Raw genomic sequence first — 27,424 nt, forward strand, 5'->3', positions numbered from 1 at the left:
GATAAACAGTCCTTACAACGTCTGCACAGGGTGGATTTGTTGGGTTTTTTAACAGCAGTGTCTCAGAAATTCATTAACAGCAGTGCTCGGTGTCCAAGATATTAGCTCTTTATTTGTAATTCTGACGTTCGCTAAAACGAAACGATTTGAGCTCGGATTAGGCGCTGGGGAGAAATAACGAAGTCCAGCAGACGGTTAGGGCATCCTGGAGAAGAACGAGTAAAAGTCTAGAGATCTTGTTACTTCACGTAAAAGGAGGAAAACATCTAGTAAAGCTACTTTTTGCGTTCCTTTCATTCAACTGTTGGTCAGGGATTGCCAGTGGAAGTTTGTAGCATCTACTGCGTGCAGAACCTAACTGGCGGTAAGTAATGGATTGCATCTATCTAGGTCATCGTGGCGGGTGTTACTCGTTTTAAGGCAGTTACGTCGTGAAGCAGAGTACGTGATCCTCGGGTGGCGTCGTAGAGCGTCAGCGCCTAGCGACTGGGGAACCAGACCGCGATCCAGGTCGGGACCCAGAGCCTCCCTGCGGAGGGAAGGACAGAGCTGAGTTAACCAGGAGGTACGGTACGTTCGGGGCTGCACGTGGGAAAAACAGAGCCTGGGCTACGGCAACATTTTAGGTGTTCTCTACGGAAAAACGGCTTGCAGTGGCCTCTACTAGGTCGCTAAGTATGGCTGGCACCTCCACTTCAGAGAGGTGGTTGCTTTGCATGTGTTTGATGAATTTACTCTCATTAAATCTCTCATAGAGGGCTAGACAGTCTCTCGTGAGTTCTGCGTAGAGGCACGTCCTTATTCAGGCCTTGCTAACGAAAGCAATTTCTTTGCTCGGACATCTTGGGAGATTTTCATTTTTAGGGCCACCCCTGAGCTCTGTGTATGCTTCAAAACAACCACCAAAACCTCCAAACCTTGCCTACGAGTTGTAATAGTCTCACATCTGGAAGAACTGAAAATGTAATGTATTTTTTTTTTCTGTAGTATTTATTGTGGGAAGTTGTTAATGGGAGAATATCGACATGAGTCTTGTACGGAAAGCTCAGAGGCAAATGCAGGATAAAAAGAAAAGGTAAAGGGCTGAAATGTTTTTACAAATAATAAGAAAACATCAAACTAGGGGAAAAAAAAAAACCCAACCAAACCCTTGTGATAAATCATAGATGTGTAATTGAGAAGAGCCCTACAGCAGTTCTGCAGCAAAGACGACCCCAGCTGGAATTCTGGCGTTTCATTTTGGAACTTGAGATTTGGCTAACGGGGTGTCTTTTCCCATAGCTTCAGCAACTTCCTAGGCAAATCTTGAACGACAGACTTAACCATAAATATGAGAGAGCCTCGTCGTTGTTACTGTAATCAGTTGATGGCAGAACTCTTCCAAAAAATGAAGCATGTGTGTACTTTGGGGTTTTGTCTTTATATTCTTCTCATCTTTCGCTGCTCCCTCCTTAGTTTTGCTAAGCTGTCTCAAGGAAAATTTAGTGTAATCCGTTAGGTAATTGGCTTTTTTTTTCTGTCAAAGTTATCTTAAAGAATTAATGGTTTTATTGCAAAAGGCTATAAAACTATAGAAAGAAATAGTTACTAATGCCTCTTGCTATAAACAATGGGCCTCAAGCAAAGGGTCTGGATAAAGCTCTGATGTGAGATCCAGAAGTTCTAACGGCTCAGAAAGGCCATCTAAAATTAGAACTGGTGTGTGTATCTCTGTATCTCTGTATCTCTGTATCTCTGTATCTCTGTATCTCTGTATCTCTGTATCTCTGTATCTCTGTATCTCTGTATCTCTGTATCTCTGTATCTCTGTATCTCTGTATCTCTGTATCTCTCTATCTCTCTATCTCTCTATCTCTCTATCTCTCTATCTCTCTATCTCTCTATCTCTCTATCTCTCTATCTCTCTATCTCTCTATCTCTCTATCTCTCTATCTCTCTATCTCTCTATCTCTCTATCTCTCTATCTCTCTATCTCTCTATCTCTCTATCTCTCTATCTCTCTATCTCTCTATCTATCTCTCTATCTCTCTATCTCTCTATCTCTCTATCTCTCTATCTCTCTATCTCTCTATCTCTGTATCTCTCTATCTCTGTATCTCTCTATCTCTGTATCTCTCTATCTCTGTATCTCTGTATCTCTGTATCTCTGTATCTCTGTATCTCTCTATCTCTGTATCTCTCTATCTCTGTATCTCTCTATCTCTGTATCTCTCTATCTCTGTATCTCTCTATCTCATCGAATCATAGAATGGTTTGGGTTGGAAGGAACCTCAAGGGTCTGTATAAATCCAGGCTGAAATAGTTGTGATGGTTATGTAAAAAACCAGAATTTTAAATTTTGGGAGATACTATCATCAGGTATTTTCAGATGTTCAAAAGAAATTTTACAAGTGATGTCAGCATATAGCCGTACAGCTTTGATGTACCTGAACTGCGCTAAAAAGCTTACAGGGTGACAATTAGATTTAAAAGGCAAATGTTTGATTTTTTTTTTTTTTTTTTTTTTTTTTTAACCTGGGCCTCTGAAGAGCCTTTTCTTAAATTGCAAGGCAAGAGTTCCTAACCACCTCCTCGAGGCGTTCAGGCTGCCGCTCGGTGCTGCCCACGCTTGAAAAGCAGCTCTGCGATGGCAGAGGTGTGCCCTGCACCGTGCCAGGGACGAACGGGGGGGGTTCGGGGGTACGGGTGAAGGCGCTGCCCTGTCTGCTGTGGCAGGGAGGAGCGGTAGGAGACTGAGGGAATCGGCTCTGCTGATGGGATCGCAGACCTTCTGTCTCGAAGGCGACTGCTGACCGCCTTCTTCCCGCGCAAACAGCGTTCTGGGTGGTGGTACCGGTGAACGCTTCGCTACCTGTGAGCTGAACTACAGCCGTAGCTGTAACAGTGGACGCCGTGCGCTCTCCACCTCTCTTTTTCCTGACACAGAGCGTGAAAAATCCTTGTGACTGCCTTTTTTTTTTTCCTCTTGTCCTGTTTTCATTTATTAGCTGTGTGGGTGGGGCGGTGCCGTGACTCGAAACGGGGAACTGAACCGGCCTGGAGATGACATGGCCACAGGGGTATTGTCCCTATGATGCATTCTGCTAATTTGCCGGACTCTGTGGTGTCGCAGCTCACTGTACTGTAAAGGCCCTGGGGGTGCTGGTCACCAGCCGGCTGGACATGAGCCAGCAGTGTGCCCAGGTGGCCAAGAAGGCCAACAGCATCCTGGCCTGTGTCAGCCACGGGGTGGCCAGCAGGAGCAGGGAGGGGATCTGTACTGGGCACTGGTGAGGCCGCCCCTCGAATGGTGGGGGCAGTTTTGGGCCCCTCCCTGCAAGAAGGACATTGAGGTGCTGGAGCGTGTCCAGAGAAGGGCAACGGAGCTGGTGAGGGGTCTGGAGAACAGGTCTGTGAGGAGCGGCTGAGGGAACTGGGGGTGTTCAGCCTGGAGAAGAGGAGGCTGAGGGGAGACCTTATCGCTCCCTACAACTACCTGCAGTGAGGTGGGGGTTGGTCTCTTCTCCCACGTAACAAGCGATAGGACGAGAGGAAATGGCCTCAAGTTGTGCCAGGGGAGGTTTAGATTGGACATTAGGGAAAATTTATTCACCAAAAGGGTTGTCAGGCCCTGGAACAGGCTGCCCAGGGAGGTGGTGGAGTCACCATCCCTGGAGGTGTTCAAAAAACAAGCAGATGTGGCACTTTGGGATATGGTTTAGTGGGCACGGTGGTGTTAGGTCAACAGTTGAACTTGATGATCTCAGAGGTCTATTCCAACCTGATGATTCTATGATTCTGTGTTAAAGGGGTTCTCCCAGCTGGGGTGGGAACAAGCAGGGGCTGTTCTCAACCCAATGCGTGTCCACACACGGCCCTGCACTGCAGCGTACCAGTTCCCTTTCATTTTCACTCTTCTAAATACAGCATCAAGCTGTGCCACCTCATCCACCTCCTCTGTTCCAGGTCATTTGTGAGCTCAGTAACAACACCGCTCCTGGCACGGGTCTCTGTGGGACTTTGTGGACTTACCTTCTTTCCTGGTGGCAACTGACTGTGTACCTTTACCTTTGTTTCCTATCATGTAAGTAGTTACTAGGCCATGAGCTAACCTTCTGCTTTACCCATCAAATCTAGTTCCTTCAGAAGCTTTAAGGCAATGTGGTTGTTTCAAACATGGCAGGTTCTGGAGAGCTTTGGCTTCTCTTTTTCCTGGACTCAATTTTTTTTTTTTGTACTTAAGAGTAAGTTCAATTGTACTTTACCAGTTTAAAGATTCTGGAAAGAGTGCCCTGGCCCTCATGATAGGATCCCTTATGTCCCTTGTGAGCAGATTTATGCTCATAGAATTTTCCACTTCCTCCATATCCTGGCTTGTGTCCTTCACCACCCTGCAAAGAAAGATTTTCACATATATGGCAAATGATCACGTTGTTCAAATTATCATATGCACACTGTAATTGCTGGGTAATGCTCGAATGAGAAATTCAGAGGTGTTTGAGTAAAATAATCTTTTGAGTCATAAACAGGGATGAAGGAAAATGTTAGGAAATTATCTGAATAGACTCGGATCTGAGGGAAGCGCCAATCTGTAAAAGAGGAATTAATAAGCAAAAAACGGTTACTCGGAAGGTTAACCTGCGTGACAAAACTTCAAATGTTTCAGTTTTATGAGTTTCTAAGACGTCAAACACGTCAACTAATTTGTGTTCTTCTGACAGTGAAAGACATGCTCAGTGGCTTGAAGGCTTTACTATTTGGTCTTAAAACGCAAGTCATTTACACTTCCATCCCATACAACAATCAAACCTGCGGTAGAGAAGGAGAATTCAGTCAGTTGTGAGGTAAGAGAGGAACTTGTCTAATAACTGTTTAGGCAGGTCACGTCTCCCTGTGAAAGGGGTTGCAAGGAAAGGGGGGGCAAAAGACTTGAATTAGTGGCGGTGTTAGTTGTGCAGACTTTACTGTATAAGAGGGATTGGAACTGTGGAATAAGCACCCTTCTCCTCCCAGCCCTCCCTCCCGGTTTTGTCCTTCCCAGGGAAAGAAAAAAGGCAGCAGATGAGTCTTCCAGGAGCCTTTCAGGGAAGAGAGCTTTGCCATGCAGTGGATTTTGCTCCCTTCGGGCTAAAGCAAAAGAAATTACCGCTGCAAGGCTGTCGAGCGGCTGGGTAAGAGCAAGCAATGCAAGAACCACCTTAAGGTGCTGTGGGAGGCGGGAGGGGAGTGGAACAGGAAAAGCAAAATAGCAAAATCGAGGCAAAACGGAAATTATCCCGTGGCTGCAGCAGCTTGAGGCAATGGAGCGAGATATGCTTTGGCCTGGTAAATAAAATGGCAGTTACTGAGAGCACATTCATCACCTACCCAGCTAAATCTGGTGAGGGATAATCCTCTTCCCTGCACATGCAAGAAACAGAAACAATGACAACGGTGATCACTATGGAACAGAGCATCTTGGGTGTACCGTGCACAGAAGGAGGTGAAAAAAACGCAGCAAAACTAGTGAAATAGCGGCCGGGTAACGAGGCAGGAGTTGGAAACAACAAACCGTACAGCGAAACCAAAAAAAAAGGCGAAATTCTGCATTATAATCACAAGAAGTGACCTCACCCGCCACGGTTTGTCAGTGTTGTAGAAGCCAGCTGAGCTCAGTAAATGCAAGGAGGGTTCCTGGTGGGTGAGGCTGGTTGGAAAGCATTACCTTCCCTTAGTTTATGACATAAAGCAATCACAGCATAAATGGGATATAAAAAGATCCCGGTGAGCGGCTTTAATCTGCCATGCAGCAAGTCAGGAAGCGCGTGAGGAGGAGAACCATGGCTTCTCTGTCAGTGCCTTGCTTTCAATGCTGCCCTGAACTCCAGGTTTTTGCTTAGTGCCGTTAAAACGAGTCAGGCCAGCAGTTGGGTTGGCGCAGGTCAGCCCAAAAAGGGTCTTGAGCCCCTGCAGACGCTTACCTTTGCTTGCATTGGGGGAGGCGTACGGGGCGAGACCTACAAACCAACACAAAGAGACGTTGTAAAACCAAGGCAGAACAAACGTCAGGGAGTCAGCAAGGCTTTTGTGCGTGCTCCCTACGAGTTAGGAGGAGTAAGTGCTGAGCAGCTGCACTGAGAAGCTCCTCTGCTGTCTTAGGCTTCGCCTAGAGCCCAGCGTTTTTGTCTGCTTCTGAACGAAAAACGTTCCTCAACAGAGCCAGCGGTGAGGACACGAGGACGAAACCTGACAGCGGTGACGCTGCCTGGTTGTAGCGGTCGTTGTTGAAATCTGGCCGTGCTAAGGGAGGGCTCACCCCCTCTGCTTGTCGCATTTCAGCATGGTTTGTGCTTCCAGGTAAAAGCTATTTTCGTACTGGAAAGGCACGAGGAGCTCAGAGATTCGGTACAATTCGCCAGGCTCAAGGTAAGGGCTGGGGAGTATTGGGTTACCGATGGAGCCTAACAAAACCATTTCATTTTAGTGCACAATAGGAAGAGAGGAGACTTACAATGTTCTTGAAGAAGTGGACTACAGGGTTGTCGTCACCAGGCCGGCCATGCTGAGATCTCTGGGGGATGGACCCTACGTGGTGGCTAGCCCTGGCTGCATGTATGTCCTGAAAAGCAGAACAGGCATATCGCCAAGTCAGCTGGGAGGGAGGGACAGACAGTCAGCAACTGAACGGAGAGAAGAGTTTTTCACCAGGAACGAAAAGAAGAGGAAAAACGCCTTGGAAGTCGACAGAGATTGCAACCTGAAGCGGCCAGTGCTGCGAAGGAACCATTTTTTTAATGCAGGGGCCCATACAGAGTATGGATCTGGACGTACGTGTACGTGGGGGTACGTGTCCCTAACGTTACCGCCCAGTATGGGGTTAAACCTGTTACTGGAAAGTTCTGATAGCAGAAACCTTGTAGTTTTTTCTTCTTCCCTAAGGGAGATCGTAGAGTGGAGTTTTAGAAATGAAACCCGAAATGGAGAAGAACTGAAGACGACGCGGGGTCATTCTGCACGCGAGCGCAGGAGCGGGCCGCGTCTCATTCCTCCGTTCCCAGAGGCGGCGATACGCTGACGAACTGCAAGAGCAACGGGTTTTCTAGAATGAGGGAATCAAATGAGAATGACTGTACTTGCTGTTTTCAGCTGGGCTTCCTGAGCGACACAGGAAGAAGTCCGGTAAGCAAAGGTAAAATAAAGAGCAAAAATAAAACACTGCCAAGGGTGAACACCTTGACTGGTACTTAGAGCGTGATGCGTCTGTTGCAGAGAAAAATAGCGTCAAAAATGCGGTGGAGTTACTGCTTTTGGGATGCAGCACGAGAGAGTTTAAAAAAAAAAGAACTGCCCCGTGTGGCTGACCCAGGTACATCTTCGCGAATGCAGAGGCACAAGGCTTCATCTTCAGTGCGGCGCGTCTGAAGTACGTCCGGGGGGGGGAGCAGAGAAGGTAGGAGAGAACGAAAACCAGAGTGCCACAGGGGTTCTCGTGGGGTGCTGAATTCCCTGGGGGTACAACGAGGTTATGAGCATCACGTGGGTGCCAAAAATTTCATTGGCCTTTAAAGATGGAATGGAGATCCATAGCGAGACGTGGCTCACGCAACCCTTCCCCTTGTGGCACGAATGGAATGAACATTTGACTGCAGAACAGTGCGAGGAGTGACTTAAAATACGCTTTGCTTTCATCTACGTACAGAAAAACATCGCTCCACCTGCCGGGGCAAAGGCTTAGTCTTCCTGTTGGGGCGGGACTCCCGGCTCGTCGGCGGTTTGGTGAGTTTTGACAAAGAAGTTGTCGTTTGTAGCACAGGCTTTCAAAGGTTTGAAGAGTCCGTCTTCTCTCGTGACAGCGGCAGCTTTCGGAATGACCCCGGCTGCGCAGAGATTGACTGTTCCGAGACGCTCAAATAAAAGGTCCCGTGAAACCATCTTGTGTTACTGCTCAGAGCTTTTCTTTCTGAGGGAATGGCGTCAGATCTTGTGGCCTTACGGGAATGAAACGGATTTATATTACGTTGGATCATCCAAAATGAGAGAAGTATCCATCCTCGTGAGCGGCCTTTTAAGTGACGTCATTCTAAGGAGAATTGAAATTTAGATATATATTTTTTTATAAGATTAATTTCCTTAGGAAAGAAATGAGCCAATGCAGAGAAGTTCACCTGGTATTTATCAGCGTCCTTATTATTTTTTTTTTTTGGCATGCTGATGGCATGTAGAGATTTACTGTCGAAAAAACAGGAATTCCTGAATTTTATTGGGTCTGCGCAATTTCCACAGTGCCAGGCGGTCGGCCCTGCTGGTGCTGCTGCAGCAGCAAGTTCCACTTAGTCACTGGTTCCAGTGCTGCCGAAGTACCCTCTGCTGCTGCTGACGAGGAGGAGGGAGCCAGGGAGGGATCCACACGTGTTTGGAACGAGCTCCTTCAGCCACGTGTTTGTCCCTTGAACCCATGGTCCCAGGCAGCCTTGCTTCGCCCCTGAAACCAGCCCCCTGCCTTGTCTGCCGGACCGGTGCCGTGATAAAACACCGGGGAGCTGCAGATCTGGACGTCCCCCCCTCGGCAGCAGGAGCGGGGTTGGCGTCTAACGGCCAAACTGTCACGGTACGTCAAGCAGAAAACTTCAGAATCCGGCGGGGTTGCGTGTGGCCGGCGGCCCCGCCGTGGGCTGTGGCTGAGCAATCGCCCCCGAGAGGCTGCGGGGATGGGTTTTTACGGCTGAGATGAGGTTGAGTTTCCTGAAATGAGCGTTCTGCTCAGTGATGAGGTGCTGACAATTTGGCTTCTTGAAAAGTTACCGGTCAGTAAAGAGACGGTTCCTTCTGCCGGCGATGCCAAATGTCGGCGGAGTCTCCTGGTTACAGCACACGAGGTAGCAGCGAGGCTAAAGCCGTGTTTAACGGTGGTTCGGCCTGAGGTTAACGCGGTGTGTTTCCCCGTGCCTCAAATAACGTGCTTTCCTTTCACGTCATCATCAGCAAACTTCATGGGTGGTCAGGATCTTCGATATTATTCTCAATTTGCGGCAGGTAATTACACTTTTTTCCCCTTCAGTTTATTGTTAGAATTACTCTTTCACCTGTAGTTTGTTCCTTCAGTGTTTGGACTTGTAGGGGCAGGGAGCAAAACCCAGTGGGTTTTGTTCTGAGACGGCTCACGCCCCTGATTTCTGCAAAAATCACGTCCCTCAGAAGGGTAATAACTGCTGTCTCTAGGTGTTAAAAGTTAAATTTGAATGGGTTCAGGTGTTGCTTTGCAGAATGAAGGAGAAGAAATCTGATTTTTCCTGCTAGGCCACTGGGGACTTTGTAACTGGACTTTTTTGACTGAGCTCAGCCAGTGGTCACTGCACGCTTCACCAGTACATCCAGAAGACCCCCATTTATCTTTAAATACGCTTTAACTGCTTGGCCTCAAGTCATATTCCTATTAAAACCTCACAGGAATGCAGGAGAGCGACCGTGTTTTAGGAAGGGGCGGCACTTGCGTGGTTCCTGGCGTTACTGGTGTCTCTCTCGCCCGGCGGGCTCTTCCCACGCCTCCTGCAGCCTCGTCGTGAGCGGCACGGGAGCGCCACCCGTAACCAGGAGCCTCGGCCTCCCCCTCTGTGTGTCACGAAATGTACTGGTAAAGCCTAACCTGGAGTTCAGAGTCCTTGGGTGCTCAATGTGAAGATTAAAACAGAGGTGATGTTGTTTGGGCCCTTAAAAGAAATTTTAAAAACCCCCAAACTTAGAGTAACTGAATAGTTTGTAGTCACGAGCAGAGTTTCCTTCAAATAAAAAACCCCACCAGGACAGAGAACACTCAGCTCTTTCTGTTCCCAGTTAACTTTTTGTTTGAGCTTAATAAAAGATCCTTACCAACTGTGCTGTTGGTTCAAAAAAAGCCAAAAAAAAGAACGATCCCTTTATCGGAATAATCTTAATTGTTAGAAAGTGTTTGCCAGTACTGGAAGCTTAAGCAGCATCTGGGAGATCGAAGGACACAGACGCACTTTGCAGCTTCACTGTGAAATTAATAGCTTTCAGGAATAACAACCTAGACAAGGACACTCTCTCAAATATATGTAAACCACCCAGAGTTACTCTGTAAGGGGGAGGGATTCCCTGTCGGAAGACTTGCAGCTCTTCCGGGGAAAGCTGCATGACGTCGCTGTGCCGCCTACCTCGCGGGTTTTGGCCACTAAGAGGAAAGAAAAGCCAGTTCCAGCGGCGTGCAGAGAAAACACCCCGGTATTTCAAGCCTTTAAGTGTGTGGGTGTTGCCCTCCCCGTGGTTGCCGTGGACTTTCAGGTCAACCTGAGTTTCCTGGCACAGCCTGTATTCATGTTTTGAGAGCTGTTGGGAAAACCCTTCCCATTTCTCTGACGCAGCGACCAGACTCCGTCCGTAATTCATACGGGCGCCATTCGGGGGTTCGTGTGCCATTATTCCATTTCCAGTTGAGGTGAAGGTACCCGAGCACGTGCTCCTCGGTGTGGCGGGACAGCAGCCCGCGCCAAGCCTCTTGGGGTTCCCCTGAGGGCCAAGGGGTGTTACTGCCCAAATTTTGGGGTTGATAATCCATCCTACAAACCTGACTCGAGGCGTGGTGGGATTCGGGGGGCTAAATTCATTTGTATCTAAACAGAATTGCCGTTTTGTTTGTGTTCCACCCGTCCTACTTGATTCTGTTTTCAGATTTGATGTAAAAAACGTGGTTAAGCGGTAGCAGGGATATTTTAGTGACGGGATCGACGAAATACATATCTGACTTCGGTATAAATGTGATACGTCAGATCTTGCCACTCATACTCGTTAAGAGAGACTTCTAAATGCGTATTATCAGCTCTCATCCCCCACAGGAGGATTGCTTATGACTGAAGGTACGTGTAATACAAACTTACAGCTCTAATGCCCAAGCAGCAGGTGATACGTGTCAGTGACAATATTAGTATTAAGGTATTTTTTGAAGTACTGAATCTATGGCTTCTTCCCAATTCCTTTCAGTATCATTATTATGTAGGTTTGTTCCACTTCGGGAGGCGGAATGAAAATCCGAGGAACATCACGTGCCGTTTCTGTAATGGCAAAATCCAAATACATCTGAAAGGTGGGAACAGCTGGTTCGAAACGCAGCCAAACCACGCGAGTATTTTTGGCGTTAGCAAGAAGAAAAACAACGGGCGTTTTCACGGCTTTCCTGGTTTCCAGTGGGTTGTCGTCACAAGGCACCTAATGAGTCGCTGGGCAGGAATTTGAAAGAAATCCTATAAATTCCGAATTCCTGTCGATATGAGAAGTACATTCAGAGCGCTTTAGGCACCCGAACGGCTCCACAGGACGCGACGCTCGGAAGTTTGCCCCCGTATGGGGAAGACTAAAACCGGCCTTTGAGCGTGGAGCGATGGGTCCTGTCCGTGCGGGGAGCGGGATGCGCCAGGCACGGGTGATTTTGGCAGCCCCTCGGCTGCTTCTCAGTCCTTGAAATGGACCCCGAGGCCAAGCCCAAAGGTGATGGACCTGCTGCGGCGCCCGCCGCTGAACTGGGGAGGTGTCATACGGGCGTCGGGGCTTCCCTTTCTGCTCACCTACAGCCCTCCTGCCGATTTGCTCCATTCAGGCTGGCCATGGATCGGTTAGCGGAAGCGATGGGGACGCTGACATCTTCCCCCCGCGCTGAGGGTGACGCTGTAATCGATGAGCTAATTCCGAGGGTTTTCTAACCGCGTTAGAAGGGATGACCTGCCCGTCCCCGTAATGGTGCTGTTAATTTTCACTCGTGTGGAAGCGAAGACAGAAATGAAATTAATTGCGCAGAGTTACGGAGGAGAATTGGTAGGAAGGGAGATGTGAGTGCGGGAGATTCTGCCTTCCAGTGCTGTGCTGAGATGATTAACGTGATCTTTGTCTGGAAATAGGTGATGAACAGCCAGAGGGAGAATTCACGGCGGAAAGATGGGAATAAAAAACACGGGAGGAAAGACTGGAGATGGCTGAGAAGGAAGAAACCCCAAGGAAGATGAGGAGAAGACGGCAGGAAGAAGGAAACCATGGAGAACGCTGACCATCGAGAGAAGCAAGTGCTAATCGATAATCCAGAACCACATTTCCCCCCAACCCTCTCGCTCCTTTGTGCCTTGGTGATTAGGGGTCACAAATCAGGAGAGGAAAGAACTACTGGGGGCAAAAGCAGCACCAGGACAGGGTAGTAGTTCTGGTTTATGATGGGTCCCGAGTGAGAGACCGGTGCCATCATACCTTCAGGGGTTTTCTCCATGTCCTGTTTACTCCGTTGTTGTGACACTTGACAAATGGTTCCAGGGACAAACCCCGATGCTTTCATTTAGTTTTGCTTTTCTGAAGCATTTTTCTGCCTAGCGTTAATCATTTTATTCAAATACTCTTCATGATCGAGGTCTCTGGGGCATGTTCAGTGTTGTCCTCTCCGCTGTTACATCATTGGTATCAATGACATAGATTAAACCTGGTTGAAACGATCCACCATAGAAACCCAGTGCAAAGCTTTGGGTTAGGGGTGGGTTGTTTTGGGTTTGGTTTTTTTGGGAGAATGATCACTCCAGGAAAAAAAAAAAAAGAGAGATTTGGGCTAGTAGATATTCTCAGGGGGGGTCTCCAGGGTAGCTTCTGCTACCAACAGTCTTCACAGCCTTAAGGACTTAACCGTACGCGGCCAAGAGACGGCCGGCATCATGGATTAGTGCTCACCGTGACACATTGCTACTGATGGCCACTGTGGAGATTCATCTGCTGGTGCTGCTACAGCGAAAGAACGGAACGTGGTGGGTAAGGCTGTAAGTGAGAAAGCAGAACTTTGTCCAAGGGTTAACATTTTCGTGGTTAACGTTCCGTTGCCTGGTGTCTTCACAGAGTCAAGCAGCTCATCCCATCAACAAGATGGTAATTATTTGGAAAACAGAACGATAAATACCAGGTGTACACTATTGCTTTACAGCTGCTGAGCAGACATAAAGAGGCGGAGAACGTTACTACAGCCTTCGTGTCTTGAAATCCACGTTTCGCCTCTTGGTGGACACTTGCCACCATTTTGTCCGTTCTCATCTTTGAAGGGATCGGCCCAATTTTACTCCTTTCCCGCTTCAACAGGGAAAACAAAAGACAAGCTAAACCCTTGTACAGGTTCTTAAAGTACTGTTGCCTGCATCAGCATAACTTACGGGGAGGGTATAATAGTAAGGAGCTTACTATTATGAAAAATAATATGCTTAATAGCTTATTTTTAAAAAAAAATACTGTAACTCAAAGGTAAAATTTCCAATCGTGTTCAGTATAAAATGGGGGGGAGATGGACCACCCACACCCTGAGGCTTGTGTAGTTTCCAAGGCTCTATCAGAAATTAAAAGGTAGATGCATCGTAAGTGAAAGGTGAAACGGAGCTAAGGCTCATCCCGGCCCTGCAGCGGTAACTCAGTTCGTGCTACAAACTTCTCTTAAATTAAGAAATTCGGTGAAAGCACCTGAAAATGGAAGTGAAAGGCTTTTGTGTGTGTGTGTGTGTGGCTTAGAAGTGAAACCAAGTAACTTCAGAGTGAAATGAGTAACTGAAAACGTCGAACCAACTGGAGCCCATTTCGGGAACAAGGTGAGGCATTTCGCAAGGGTACACAAAACGGCAGCCGGCGGCTGTCGCTAACGGTGTGTGAGGATGGAGGTACAAAACAAGGACAGGGAAAAAAACTATTAAGTTTGCCTCAGTTTTCTGTTTGGCGTTGTGCAACCTCCAAAGAGCTGAAGAACAAAAAGTAATTAATTTTGGCGTTCTAGGGCGGAAAGGACTACGGCTAGTGCAGGTCTTCATTTGCGAGGAGCTAATATGTGACAGAAAAAGCCCCCATATAACCGATTTTCAAGTAAAGCCGTTTCTTGACAGATTTGGTTCAGCCGCAGAGAAGTGAACAAACACAGCGAGAGAAATTTAACGTCGAGAAAATCCTCGTGCTCCATCCTGACTCCCGCAGGTGAGTTCCGGGGCTCCTGCAATCCCGTCCCACTTGTTCAAACAACCCCCGCCCCGCGTCCATCGGAGCCCACCGAACTCATCACCCTTCTTCCCAGCCGGGCTGGGGCACCGTGGAACAGCCAAGGCCGGGCAGAGCCCGTCGGCAAAGCCGTAACTCCCCCGGGCCCTCGGAGCTCCTGGGAGCACGCTGTCAGCTCCCTCCGCCGCGGGGTGGTGTTAGTATTGGGTCATACTGGTGGATGGAAGAATCTAGAAACAGCCTAGCAGAGCCTGCACTGGGAGATACGGCTAGATGCTTGATGAAAAGGGGAAATCTTTTGCCGTAGCCCGATTAGAAACGGGTGATCTTTAAAATGCTTCAGTGGGTTAACCCGTATCGTGGCCTGAACGCGTCACAAAATACGTTTCTGGCTTGAAGAGGCAAAAAAACCCGACCAGATCAAGGCTTTCCCTGCCCACCCGCTCAGCACTTTCTCTTCAACACCTCACAGCGCCCAGCGAGCCCCGGCTGCTTCGGCCCGTTCCGGCATCGGCCCCGCGGCTGCGTGAGGCTGAGCGCAGGGCACCCCCCCCGTCCTGCGCCCAACGTTACCCCTCGCTCCTCCGCGCGTCCCCACGGCCCCTTGGCCGGTTTGGGATCATCGCTTCCAGCAGTAACTGCCTGGAAAATGCTAATGGGTTCCAGTGCATTAAGTAAGGCGTTAATTATTAAGCACGTGTAACACGCGTGCGGTCATACAACACCTCAACATCACCCCTCGGCGACGGACCACGCGCCGAGCGGGGCTCAACTGCCGGCCCCTCCTCGTTTCGGACAGATCCCCCCTTTATTTTTTAAAGCAGGCAAAGCCAAAGCGCTCAGGGGCCTACGTACAGCGGAAGGGGCTTTCAGGGAAGGGGCAGTTCTGTTACCCCCGCTCATTTTTCGGTCATTCAGCATTCATTGCTACAAAAAAGAGAGGCCAGATCCAGTTCCCCCTAGAGCAGCAGCTTCCGTCGCCCCGAAGCTACCTGTTCCCTTAGGGAAGGCAAGCTCTGGGGCCTTTCTGTCCAAGACGTGATTGAACTGCGGTGTTGGGGGAGGACATACGGCCTCTTTTAACCATCTCGAACCCCACCACGTACTATGAAGCGGTTTGACGCAGCCTCTGTTAATGGATTAAAGTATTTAAAACGAATTAAATCATTAGTACACCGGGTTCGTGATGGAAACAGTTTAATGAATACATAAAGCACAGAGAAAGCAAGAGATTAAAACAAAATTACTGTCACAAACCACCATAAACGATATAAACATTTTTTTTTTGTCACAAGCACAGTGCTTGCCCAGCAGGTTTTTTTGCCTCACGTGCAACACCACTCCCTGAAAACTAAGCCTTGGAAACAGAAATGGCAGTAAGCTCCGCCTCGCCTCGCCTCACACCACGTAGCAGCGGGAGCAGCGCGGATTTCACCGCTTTTCAAAGCCCTCATGGTGCCGTCGCGGACGTTAAAGCTCGCGCAAGAACCGTGAAGGGCGTTCGAGTGCAAAAAGAGAGAGAGATGCCTGGATATCCTGATGAATCTGCCCATCCACGGCAGGATTCAAAGCCCTGGTTCCTCAACTTTTTGCCTGCGCCTGTTCATCACGACCCTTTTTGGAGATCCCCATTCCTGCTTAAGCCTGGGGTGGGTTTGGAACCACTGATCCGAAACCCCGGGCCTGCGCCGCTCAAGAGGGATTCAGCCCCGGCCGAGGGGCTTCCCCTTCCCTCTTCCTTGTCCCCCAACCCTGTACAGACAAGGAGAGGAACACGGGAGCGAGGCTTCGCCCAGGCAGCAGGAGAACGTTACAGGTTTGCCTACAGAACTGGAGCAAAATGGGAAAGAAAAAGTGATTTGATGGCTCGCTGAGCCCGGCCTCAGCCTACGTTCACTGCCACTCACAGCATTCTGGGTTGTTGCACGTGAGTCACCACTGTGGTTTTAAAGTTTAGTACGTTAATGCATAATGTTAAACCAGGGCAAGGTTGTTGTTTCACAATCTCAACTTTAGTAGGAAAAGAAAAAAAAAAAAAAGAAATCATAACCAAAAGAATTACAAAGCCATCAAGAAACAAAACAGCACTTGGTCCAGCTGAGTACAGGCGGATATCTAGAAAGATTTGATCATTTTTAACAAACTTGCTTATACACGTCACAGATGTTTAGACGATAAATATTCCATAAAGATCAGGAAGGAAACAATTTACAGTTGCACTGCTGCCTCGCATGCTTTTTAAAATGTCTGCACCCCAGCTTCTTTCTGTCACCCCTTTTACATTCTTCTTTAATACAATTACACTTAGGCTGTGCACAGTTCTGTTTGGAATATTCTACCTTAAAACCTACGAAATTCCAGTTGGTTTTGATGGAGTTTCAGTTATCTAAGATCTGGACGGGGCAGGGGGAACAATGGCAAATGCTTCTGCTCCCCCTCGGAGGAGAAGGGAGTATTTCTGTACATTCCAGTATTTCTATTTTTATGGACTCCCACGGGCCTCCCCCGCCCCCTTAATTTAACTTCAGCATTCCAGGGTGAGGGAGAACCTGCTCCCCGGGAGAAAAGGAGGCCACGGAACAGGCCCCGCTTTGTTCCTACCCCACCTTTCCCTACACAATAGCGAATATTATTCATTAACTTACTTCTCAGCTACGGCTGCAAGATGAAAAATGCCTCCACAAAGAATTTATAATGTGTTGTTGCTCGAATGTCAGCCCTAAATCTGGACAAAAGAGCAAGTGTTGGCTTCGCATTCCAGTGCTTGCTGGTGTGGGCAGTCGAGATACAGGCTCCCACTGGGGCAGGGGCTGGCTCCAAAAGGAAGAGCGCACGAAAGGCAGCTGCAGGAGTGCTTTGAAGTGCTCCAAAAAATTACTCAGACAGAAGTGCAAGCACATAAACAGTGCAGCTGGAGGAACTTTTCCATTTCAAGCCTTTGAAATTCATCCTTTCAAGGTGCTTTTCGTGTTTACTTGAGGCCTGTTTACTCAGCCGAGCCTGGAAAAGGGCCAAAGGGGCTTTATTCCGTTTCGGCTCGCCCCCCAGCACCTTCGCCACCCCTTCGCTCCGGTGCTCTCCAAAATTCAGCACGTGACAACTCCTGAGGGTTTTCAGCGCAAGCCAAGCTCTTCGCCATCTATACCCACGTCTAACCTAAGTGACACCCCAAGCCTTCCGTGACACGAGAAGCCACAAGGCATCGACTCAAAGGCTCAAAAAAACAACGCTCTGTGCCACGCACTCAGGGGTTTTCCGCCCCGAAACCCTCCTGCGGTGGAGGATCCGCGGACGTGTGGTCACGCACCAACGTAACCGTTGTGTGAAACGGCACCAGCGCGGCTCTGGCACTGGGAGTCGTCATGCGGCGGACTTTTGCCCAAATAATAAAACTTCTCTGTGCTTCCAGCTGAGATCTGTGAGTCAGGACTCTGGAACACTGAATGTGGTTGTTCTTAAAACAAAAAAAATTTGACTTCTGCTAAGTGGCAAACCCAGTTACGACTCGTCCAGAATTCTGTACTGTTTTGCGGACATTTAGGTGCTTCAAAATAGCAGTTTGCTGAACGGCAACGGAGACAAGACTGATGATGCCCCGTCCTCACGTTACACAGAGATGGGCCAGGAGACCCTAGCGACTGCCTTCAGACCAAAGGGTGAAATACAGAATCCGTACAACTTGTGGCCGTTTTTCAGTCAGCCCTAGCCAAAAGCGAGCGGGGGTTGGTTTGTTTTATCGCTGAGCTAGAACGTACAAACCCCTGTCTGTTCCACAGGCAGAAACTAAGGTTTTGGTACTGTTTCCTCGGGGTACAAAGAGCGTTTCATGTACTATTTTTCACCAAGTAACACAATATCTGACTAAAACAGCAAGAGTTGAGCTAGCCAACCAGAACACAGCAGCGGTGGGAGCAGTCAGATGGCTGCAGGAGGGAGGAAAGTGGTTTTCTCCTCTCTCGCAGCAGCTGCTCATTGCATGGGCGAACGCTACAGAATCAGCTGCATCACTGCCAAACCTTCGTGAAGAGGCCCCAGCTTGTCCAGGTGAGAAACAAAAAGACCAAAACACACAGCTCGCTTCGGACTGGCTACCATGTGTGAGAAGCTTCTGGTTTTGAGTTGCTAGAGCATTCATCATCCAGGGGTCTATCCATTACAACAGCTCCTCAGGGGAGGGCTGCTCTACGGTGAGCTACGCGGAGCTGTGAAGCACACCGGGGCTGCTGGAGGCTCTCAAACCGGCTTTAAACCCCAGGGCGGTCAGTACTGAGTCCCGGCGATTCGGGAGAGCTGCACGGACCCCTCCCGGCGAGCCCCGCGGGTCAGGACCCCGGGACAGATGGCAAAGGTTACCGAAAGCTTTGGGCCCAGCACAGCTCGAGCAACCCCATCAGCGCTCAGCTAACGCTGCAGCAGCTCCGGTTCAAAGGCTCGCTGTGTGAACGCACAAACACAAGACTCCACTTCTCATTTACAGGGCAAAGGGGACAGTGAAAAGAGCTGAAGCTTTGCTGCTCCGACAGCAGCGAACTAACACGCCCCCTGCATCACTGACTGGAGGAGGCGGGTTAACCCTGGAAAAGGAAGGAGTTCAAGCAATCCCCTTTCATCAATACCTCGTTTCTCAATTCATCACCAAGAAATGGCTCGTTACACAATTTCCCATATGAAATGCTCGGAATATAAATCTTCCCTTCTCGCCACAACAAAGCAGCTGGGCTACTCTGCACACCGGGGATTCAGGCTAACCTCTGTCAAGCCACCTCCTCAGCAACGCTACCAACTGACCTTAAAACACACCCTGGCACAAGCAGGCTGAGAATCTGGCCACGGTTCTTTTTCTAACACCTATTTCCAAGTCCGTCCCTCGGTTCGTGCCAAACTCTCTAGAGATTGTCTCGCATTTAGTGCTCTCACCCAGCTCCGTTCCGCAAACGCTTAGGGACCGCCACCCAAAAGCAGACTGAAGTTTCTCTAAATGGCACAGCACACCAATGCACCACACGAAACATTCACAGAAATTCCTCTCAGTAATGTTTCTGGAGCCACCTGGAGTTCTAATACTCCTTGTTACTACCCAGAACGGCTCCTCGTGTTTCCCAGATCTATGCTTTTTTGTTGCTGTTTTCAGTTTAAAGCCAAGCATTAGATTACACAACTGCAGGTACCATCCTGCTGGCTAAGTCAACTCTTGCATTCTAGCAGTTAGACCTTCCTTTTAGTCCCACCCTTCCTGTTTAATCGTACTTTGTTTTGCGGTAGCTGTGCAGTTCTCTATTCCTCAGAGCTCACCTTGCCCCGCCGGGGAACGTGTCTTTCACCTCCAAAGAATCTGCCCAGCGAGTCAAGTAGACCCGAGTCTCTGTGCCGCGGAGATCCGTGTCTGGCATGGTCTGTAGTGCTGGCCGATGCCATTTTGGATCCGTGCCGGAAAGAGGAGCGTTTTTGTGAAGCCATCAAATCCGAATTCTCTGAAGCTGCTGCACTGTCCTCTTGGATGGTCTGTAGCTCGTCTGACTCCGAGGGCCGATCTTTGAAGGTGTTGTCTTCTCTTCCTGGGGCATCTCGGGAAAAGAGGCGGATCAAGTGGGGGCGGCCGGTCGTGTCAGCTGGGTTGGCCTCAGGCCAGGCATTCTTCGGGTCTGCTGTGCCTTTGGAGTCTGTCACCGCTGGGCTCTTCGTGGAGGTCCCATTGTTCTGGTTCACATCTGCCTCTCCTGCAAACAACAAGGATGAGATATGAATACAGGCCTGTGAAAAACAGCCCCGGAACAATGCTGCTTTCTTTCCCTTGCCTTGAGATGCTCATTTCATACAAAACCCGTAATATGTGCAGTTGTAATGAGACTATGTTCTCTACCAGCCTTTAAGGACATTAAGCTATCTTGGAACTGAAACCGGGACGATGTTCTCACACAAAATTTGCAGTAGTTCTAGCTGGGGTTTTTTTTTTAATTAAACATATCTGTAAATAGATCAACAGGCTGGTCGAAGCACAACTGAAACTACGTGGAACGCTTACTGATGAGGAGGCAGTCAACGATCATAATTCCCATATTTGAGGACTGTAACTCTAAAATGTGCTGGTTTTCTCCAAAACAAGGGGAAAAAAATACTAATTAAAGCGACCCTGCAGGACTGTGCCTTCCCAAACGCGTGTCAGAGCTTTTGTACCTGAAGGTTTTGCCCCCATTGGGAATCCCTCACTGCAACTTCAATTCCCAAATCGAACAAGTGTAACGAGGGGGGGGTGGTTTTTTTTCAACTACCGAAATGGTCCTCGCTTCCGAAAGGCAGAGAACGTTAAACTGCAATTTCTGCTCGGCCTCCCAACGACAGGTTTTCTCCCTGTGTGATCCCGGCACTCGGCGCACGACGTCCTCGTGCTGAAGGCCTAGAGCAAAACTGTCCGACTTGCATGGAGTGCTTGTGAGAAGTGACAACATAAATGAGCAGCAACTCATGAGCTTTTAGCCAAGAGAGGTGCCGAGACAGACCTCTGTGGTGGCGGTGGAGCCCCTGCTGCCTCCTCCACGGCTGTGTTCCGATGCAGGCAGGGAAGTATCTGAAAGGAATTCGCTGCAGCACACTTAACCTGTAACCTGTGGTAGCTCCTTCTACCAGTGACAGAAGGTTTTATGGAGGTTTTTGTGGTCTTTACCATCATCCCAACTGCTCTAAAGGAAACGGCACCCCCTGAGGAGTATGTCTTATCTCCACCAAAAGGCCATTAGCAGGTCATCGCTTGAGAAGCGGCCTCCAGAGCAGACACCTCCCACACGCTCACTCTGTGTCAGAAATGGGTTTTTTTTGGAGTTAAGAGGCTCAAAATTTCAGAAGTAAGTTGCTGTTAGTCATAGGTCACCTTTAGGGTCTTCTAACTACCTCACTACAGCCCCATCTGATGTGGTCCGCGGGGCCGTGGGAGGGAGGGGACACCGGTACGTTTTCGAAGGACTCTGGGCTCAAGTCCTTTGCTGATTCACCAGAGCAACATTAGACTCGGCACAGTCATTTCACATGATTTCGCCCCCACAGGGCCCTAAACAAACCTTTTCTGAGAATAATTCTGAAATCATTTTATGGATAATGACCCAAGGCAGTAACGATGGCTCCTGCGAGCACACAGCGGGACTCGGGGTACGATTTGTCATACTCGGTCCGCGACAGGTTTTCATGCAAAAACATAATGTGCAGTTTCACTGCACAAGTTGGGGTTTTTTGTTCTGTGAAAACTATCTAGAAAATGTTGGGGAACTTCCGGAAAATTTTCTTTGGTTCAAACATCTGGAAGCATTTCTCGGGAATACCATTATTTAACCAACGCTAACGGTCACTGAAGACCGCCGCAGTGGGGAAAAGGGAAAATATTTGCTGGCAACTTTGGGATTTGGGTTTTCCTGAAAAGATACTTTCAAACTTACCAGAAACTACTGAGGTCCCCAAAGGATTTTCTTAATCAAACAAAAGTAACAAACACCGATATATGACACATTCTAAAACTGCAAAACTTTTTAAATAGCAACTCTAAGGCTAGATTCTATACCATAATACGAATCCATTCAAGAACAGCAGAAGAAGACCAAACAAAAGACCTATTGTATTTAATTAAATGCATTAACAAAACACCAGAGCATCTGCATACTAATATTTTTTACAACAGTTGTTCTTTGTGTCACTGAATACGGGCATTGGTAAGGAACAATGAAGGGTATTTGTGCCACAAAAGTAGCTTCTCCCAATGCACACGCAGTGAGCTATAAAGTATAAACCTTTCTGTATGCTTTATTTCAGTAATGAAAGCACACATTTAAGTTTTCCCCTAGATTTTCTCCATGCTGAACTCTTCTCTAATATTTAAAAATATATAACAGAGAGGTATTGTTAATATTTGAGCTAACTAATCAAAGTCTTCAATTGCATTTGGAGAGACAGGTCACTTTAATAATGTCTTCAGGATATCCAGAATTAAGGGAGCATGTAAACATATGCTTATTTGTTCATTTAAGTACAAATACTTAGATGACTTCTATTAAAACCCATCATAAATGCTGTGCATTTTTTTTGTTTGTTTCTCCCTGCAGGATGAAGCGCTCTTGTTAAAACAAGAGCCCCCTTCCTGTACCGTATCACTTGTACAAGGGAGAGCTGCCCAGGGAGGAAGAGGTCTTCCGGCATTATTTTTGGTTTAAACCCTTGTAAAACGGGTTAAAGAGTAAGTACAGCAGAACGCAGCGCCGCAGAAGGCTCTTAAAAGCGTCGACCATTTACATTGAAGCGAACAAGGTCACGGAAGGCCGCACAAGCCCAAACGCAGCAGGAGGGAGCCAGCGGCCGAGCAGGCACCCCAGGCGCGGCCGAGGACCACCCCCGAAGGCCACCCCACCTTCCCGCCCGCCCTCGCTCTGCCGCGGGCACCACCGCCGTCCCCGGCCAGAGCCAACGAAGCCGGTTGTTCCCTGTAGACACAGCGACTCCCAAAACGGAGGAAGAGACGGACCTAGAATTCCCAACAGCCTGCTAGCGAAATGGAAGAGACGTTCCAGAGGTGCTTTCAATGAAACGGTATGAAATCCAGCCCCCCACTGCCTTGAGGAGGAGTTAGGCCACGTGTAAGTATTTTTGAAACCACTTACTGCTCAATTCGACATTAATAGTTCCTCCCACTTCTTGAGGACCAAACCACCACTTCTACGTAAGCTTCCGACCCGCTGGGACCTCTCAGCCCCGTGGTTCAAACAGCAGCTGCTGTCGACACCGGGGAAACCTGTTTTATACAAAGTTCAGTCTCTGATGGAGAGACCTCGGGGACAAACGTCCTTCTCGCGGGGCACCTGGTGGAGCCGCCCCGCGCTAGTTCCTGCCCGCATGTAGAAGTCTGCGGTCTTCCTCCACGCAGAGGACAACCTGGGAAGAGGTGGTGAAGCTCAGAGTTTCAATGTGTTAATTAAAAAAAATTTAAAAAAAAAAAGTATTACAAGTTTTTCAGCTCCTCCCACTCCTTTCCAGCCTTGCTATCTTGCAGATACTTGTAATTCCTCTCACATTCTTATTGCTGCTCCCCCTACAAACGCTGAAAAATAAAGGAGGAAAATGCAGCTGGTAAAAGCTGAAGCGTATTCCCCGACTTGGGCTTCTCAAGAGAGGCTTAGCTCAACAGTCGCGGCACACTGCAAATATTGATGGTGACAATACCCAACAGCAGCTTAAATATTTGTACAAAGTCTTAAGAATTAACTATTATTTACTCGTCACAAGCACCAGAACATACATTAATCAAATTTATAACCCCGAATATATAATACATTTCACCGCAACTACAGATTGCTGTGACTGATTCCTAATTTCCTTTTTCCTGGCCTTCTTTTCTCAGGGCGTGAAGGTGAAAATTATCTCACTTAACTTCAGGGACCTTTTGAATCAACTTTTCAGTTGAGTTTAATTCATGTATATTTATAAAGAGCGCTCTTCAGTATATGAAAAGTAATGGGTATTTGTCCTTTTCTGCTTTTTTGGCCCTCTCTCTTCTATAAGACAACAACTGGATAGGTAAATATAACACAGTACAGTTCTCAATTCTGAGACAACTACATTTCAGTATGTTTATTGAAATGTTGATAATGAAATATTAAGTAAAAGATCTGGAAATTTGTACGAACTTACCCGGTTTTAGTCACTTGAACCACAAAAGGTTACACCTAAAAATTACTCAGCTTTTGTAACACCTAAGATTTCAAGACCTTCAGTAAGCTGTAGTAGTAAGGCACATGTGCAGGGTGACAGCTTGCCCTGTATTATTTAAGAGGTTGAAAACCACTACGGTGGAACACGTGGCTTTCAGTAGCATTCATGGTAATACCGGGACATCTGAAAGAACGAGAAGGACAGAAAAAACACGTCCATCATCACTACAGACACGCTGCAGCTGAGGACGTCTGGGTTTCCCAACATTTTGCCTTTCCTTTTGACGCAGTGAAGTCCTCCAGAAAAAGGACCTTAAGGAATTGTTCTGCGGGAAGTACGGCACAAGGCCCCGCTGGGAGCCCTAACGCAACTCTGTCGCGCAGTCCCACGCTTCCATCTCCCTGCGCTACCACACACCTCGTTCAAACTCTTGAGCAGCTGGGACAACGGAGCTGTGGATGAGCGTGTAAATGAGGAGCCTCCACACGCAGCAGTAATTACACACTGCGACCTCCTGCAAGAGCCAGGATCACATGAAAACCAGGCCAATTTTACTCTTAATTTCCTTGGAAAAAGGATCCAACTACTCGATGCTCAGCTGCACCAAGTATCAAGGGCCAGCGGAGCATCTTCACCCCGCAGACTGGTGCAGGTCACCCATCAGAGAGAGCAAGGCCAGTCGTGGCTCCCAGCCAGAGCTCCACCGCCAGCGATGGCACGGAGGAGTCCTGCACGGCTTGGCGCGCAGCGGGAGCACCCGCTGACGGGACTCGAGGGAGAAAAAGGGGATGAGAGAGGGTGCAAACCAGCAGACTGAGGCAGGGCAACCTTCAGCCAACAAGGCTACGGATGTCCTGGCCCCGTGCTGAGCGGCTTGAGAAAATACAGGAGTTCTCAAAATGCTGGAGGCGCTTCCACTCTCTCCCTTGGGCACCGGGGAGAGGTACAACCCAGCTCCTGGTTTGGGTTTTCACAGCAGAATGGAGCATCTACGGCCATCAGGCCTCACTACAGAACTATGTGGGGAGAGGGAGGCCAGAATTATGTCTGCATGGTTAAATCTGAACGGCAAAGCTCGATTTATCCTCGTCATGCTTCGACGCTGCAGACAAAAGTATGGCGCTCAGCCCAACTTCACTAATCCGGTTAGAAGGCAATACGCCATCAGGCGTTTCCCTTCACGGATCTAATTGCTGGGTTTGTCTGATGCTTGTCAAACTGTTGGAAATCAATTTTGAACAAATATTTCTGTTGGCCGTAGACGGCACGCCGCAGAATTGTGAAACAGACAGTTGGTCATAGCTCTGAACCCAACCAGAACCGATCTGCTGCTGCATTTAGTCTTTAAACAAATATTTTTCCCCATTTTTCTAGCAGAGTGAACGCAGGGAGAAATGCCAGTGTGTCTTGTAACACAGATTCACGCGAGTTTAACGCTCCTACTGCAGCCAGCCAAGAGATCGCTTCCATTACAGCTCACTCTCCTCCCTCCCTCCTTGCCAAAGCTTATCAGTTTCAGGGAAAAAACTCCCCCCAAAGGCAAGTTTTCTCTATAGTTTCAGAGTAAATGAAGGAAGAAATATTTTTCTGCACAAGGAATTCAGCTTTTCTGAGGGGCTACTCAAGCTGGAGACCAAACCTCCACAAAAATGAGAAGCCGTCTGCTAAGCCTAACGTGCGCTCCTTTGACTTTCCTCCCTCACTGCAGGTATCAGGCATCACAGAGCACACAAGGCTCTTACCAGACACAAAGGAAAGGTTGTGAAGGTGTTTCCATGCCACTGGTGAGTTGAGCACACTTACATTGCTCTGATGAAGCAGTGAATAAGGCGTCTGTTGTGGGACAACTCTCCTTACAATAAACTTCAGTACTAAAAATACAGTAAAAAGTGGAAAACCTCAGCTGGCCCAGCACAGACCCATAAATACCTGTCACCACAATACTTCTGAATACAAGAGCAGGTTCAGTCCTCTGTGACATCTCGGGCCCACCAAGACGGCTGGCTGAGCCTGCTGAAAAGGATGGCACCGCTGTTGGTAAAGGCACAGCACGTTTTTAGAGCTGACATCCCGACTGCATCGCTGTGGCCAGACGAGTGGAACTTCCACTTAAAACTTTACAAGGAGAGCCCGACAAAACGCTGCTTTCCCTGAATCCCCGTTGCCTCGTGGGATCCGAGTTGTTGGCCGCTCTCGGCGGGCAGCATTGTGCCCCCTGAGAGCTACTGCAGGACTGAAAACCGACAGGTCAAACAGGATCTGTTCGTTCCAGACCTTCGCCAATACCCACGTCTTGGCACGGTTGCCTTCAGCCTCATGAGAGATCTCGTCCCTCCAAGCCCTCCCGGGCCCTCTCCCGCTGACCAACAGCCGTCAGGGAAGCCGAGCTCGTGGGAAAACACAGAAAGGTTTCGATGGAGCAAAGGGAAGTGCCAGTTCACGCCCTGTCATGGAAATACCTGTCTGTGAGTTTAGCAGGGGAAAGGAGTGACTCGGTATCATTTCTGCTCATAATTTGAAGGAAATAAACACTGCATTCACACAGGTAGAATAGGAATACGCACATTTTAGCATAAAACTGCTGTAGGGGGAAAAAAAAAAGAAAATTACACAGAATGACAATTCTTTCAGATACTAATTACTACAGTATGAAAAAACAGGTGCAATTCCTCTCACTTCACTTGTGGTACTAACCTAAAATGTATTCCAGATCTGCTGAAAAAACCCAACACCTCAAACACTCGACATACTTTGGCGTCGATTCACAAGTAGCTGCTTGACTAGGTAAGAGACCTGGTAAAATCTCTCTCGAAATGACTAGCAACCTTCCTTCCAAGGGGCCAGTCAATGAAAAACTTGCTGGCTGCCAAAGGTGTCTGTAACACTAGCGCTCTGTGCCTTTGACACCGGGATAAATAAACCTGCCAAGCCCACTTGACAGTTTCTTCTCGGTTCCCTCGGCGTGCCAGACAGTAGGTCTTGTCGGCATCCTGAGACGTGCCGTTTTCAGGACTTCCCCCAGCGACAGGAAAGGTAATTCGGGAAAAATCTGCCCATGAAGGAATTTATTCCTGTAGGCTGCCAACACAAGAGAGGCGATCTGCCAGAAATGTGCTTTACTACGTACAGCCTCTGCCGATCTACGGAAGGGTAATCAACATCATCAACCCCCTGCTTGGCGGACGAGAAGGAACTTTCAGATTTTAAGTACCAGGCCTGGCGCGTGCATTGTTTGTCCCACAGAATCTGGTTAAAATAAATACACGTCTTTCAACGTGGCAGCAACTGTTTCAGGGCCGTCTTTGTACTGCAGCAAACTGTAAAATTATACGCAACATGACCAGTAAATTATGTCCTTTAACAGGAAATATCATCTGCTTTCCTCCTTCATTTTGGGGACCCGACGCTCAAAAGCTCGCTGACAAACACAACATGGAAGTCAATACACATTTATGGCATCTACAAAAGTACTGCTGGGTTATGGAGCGATAAACAAGAAGTAGTATTAATTTTGCAAGTTCATTAGGGTGATCAATAGCTTGATTTTTTTTGTCTTTCCCCTAAATTCTGCTAGACTTTATGGTCCCAAAGTGCTTCACATGTAACTGAACTTGTTACAAGAGTACTGGTTTCACGACGAACGCACCCGTCAAGCACCGCTCCGCGGTAAAGCTCACAAAGGTGTACTGTCCTCAAACGGCCTGAGGCAGAGGGATCCCTAACCAGGTGGTACCGGCGCTGTGGGGAATTGTTGCTGTGGTTCCTCTTTTGGTAG

The 27,424-nt window shown here is 48.3% G+C and overlaps 1 protein-coding gene across 2 annotated transcripts; it reads right to left on the minus strand.

Annotated features, from left to right (window-relative positions):
- Window positions 1–472: 472 nt before the first annotated feature.
- On the minus strand, window positions 473–19,422 carry MBP (myelin basic protein). 2 transcript variants are annotated; one of them, XM_086469144.1, is made up of 7 exons: window positions 19,258–19,422; window positions 16,572–16,577; window positions 6,470–6,577; window positions 5,940–5,975; window positions 5,347–5,379; window positions 4,245–4,370; window positions 473–529 (listed from the first exon to the last, which is right to left on the minus strand). In XM_086469144.1, the coding sequence occupies exons 1-7, from the start codon at window positions 19,420–19,422 to the stop codon at window positions 473–475; spliced, it is 531 nt and encodes a 176-aa protein (XP_086325270.1). The 2 variants fall into 2 exon arrangements, with proteins under 2 accessions (XP_086325270.1, XP_086325271.1); XM_086469145.1 differs by lacking the exon at window positions 5,347–5,379.
- Window positions 19,423–27,424: the final 8,002 nt, after the last annotated feature.

The sequence above is a fragment of the Leptosomus discolor genome, chromosome 8 (genome assembly GCF_034619465.1).
Source record: "Leptosomus discolor isolate bLepDis1 chromosome 8, bLepDis1.hap2, whole genome shotgun sequence".
NCBI lineage: Eukaryota > Metazoa > Chordata > Aves > Leptosomiformes > Leptosomidae > Leptosomus > Leptosomus discolor.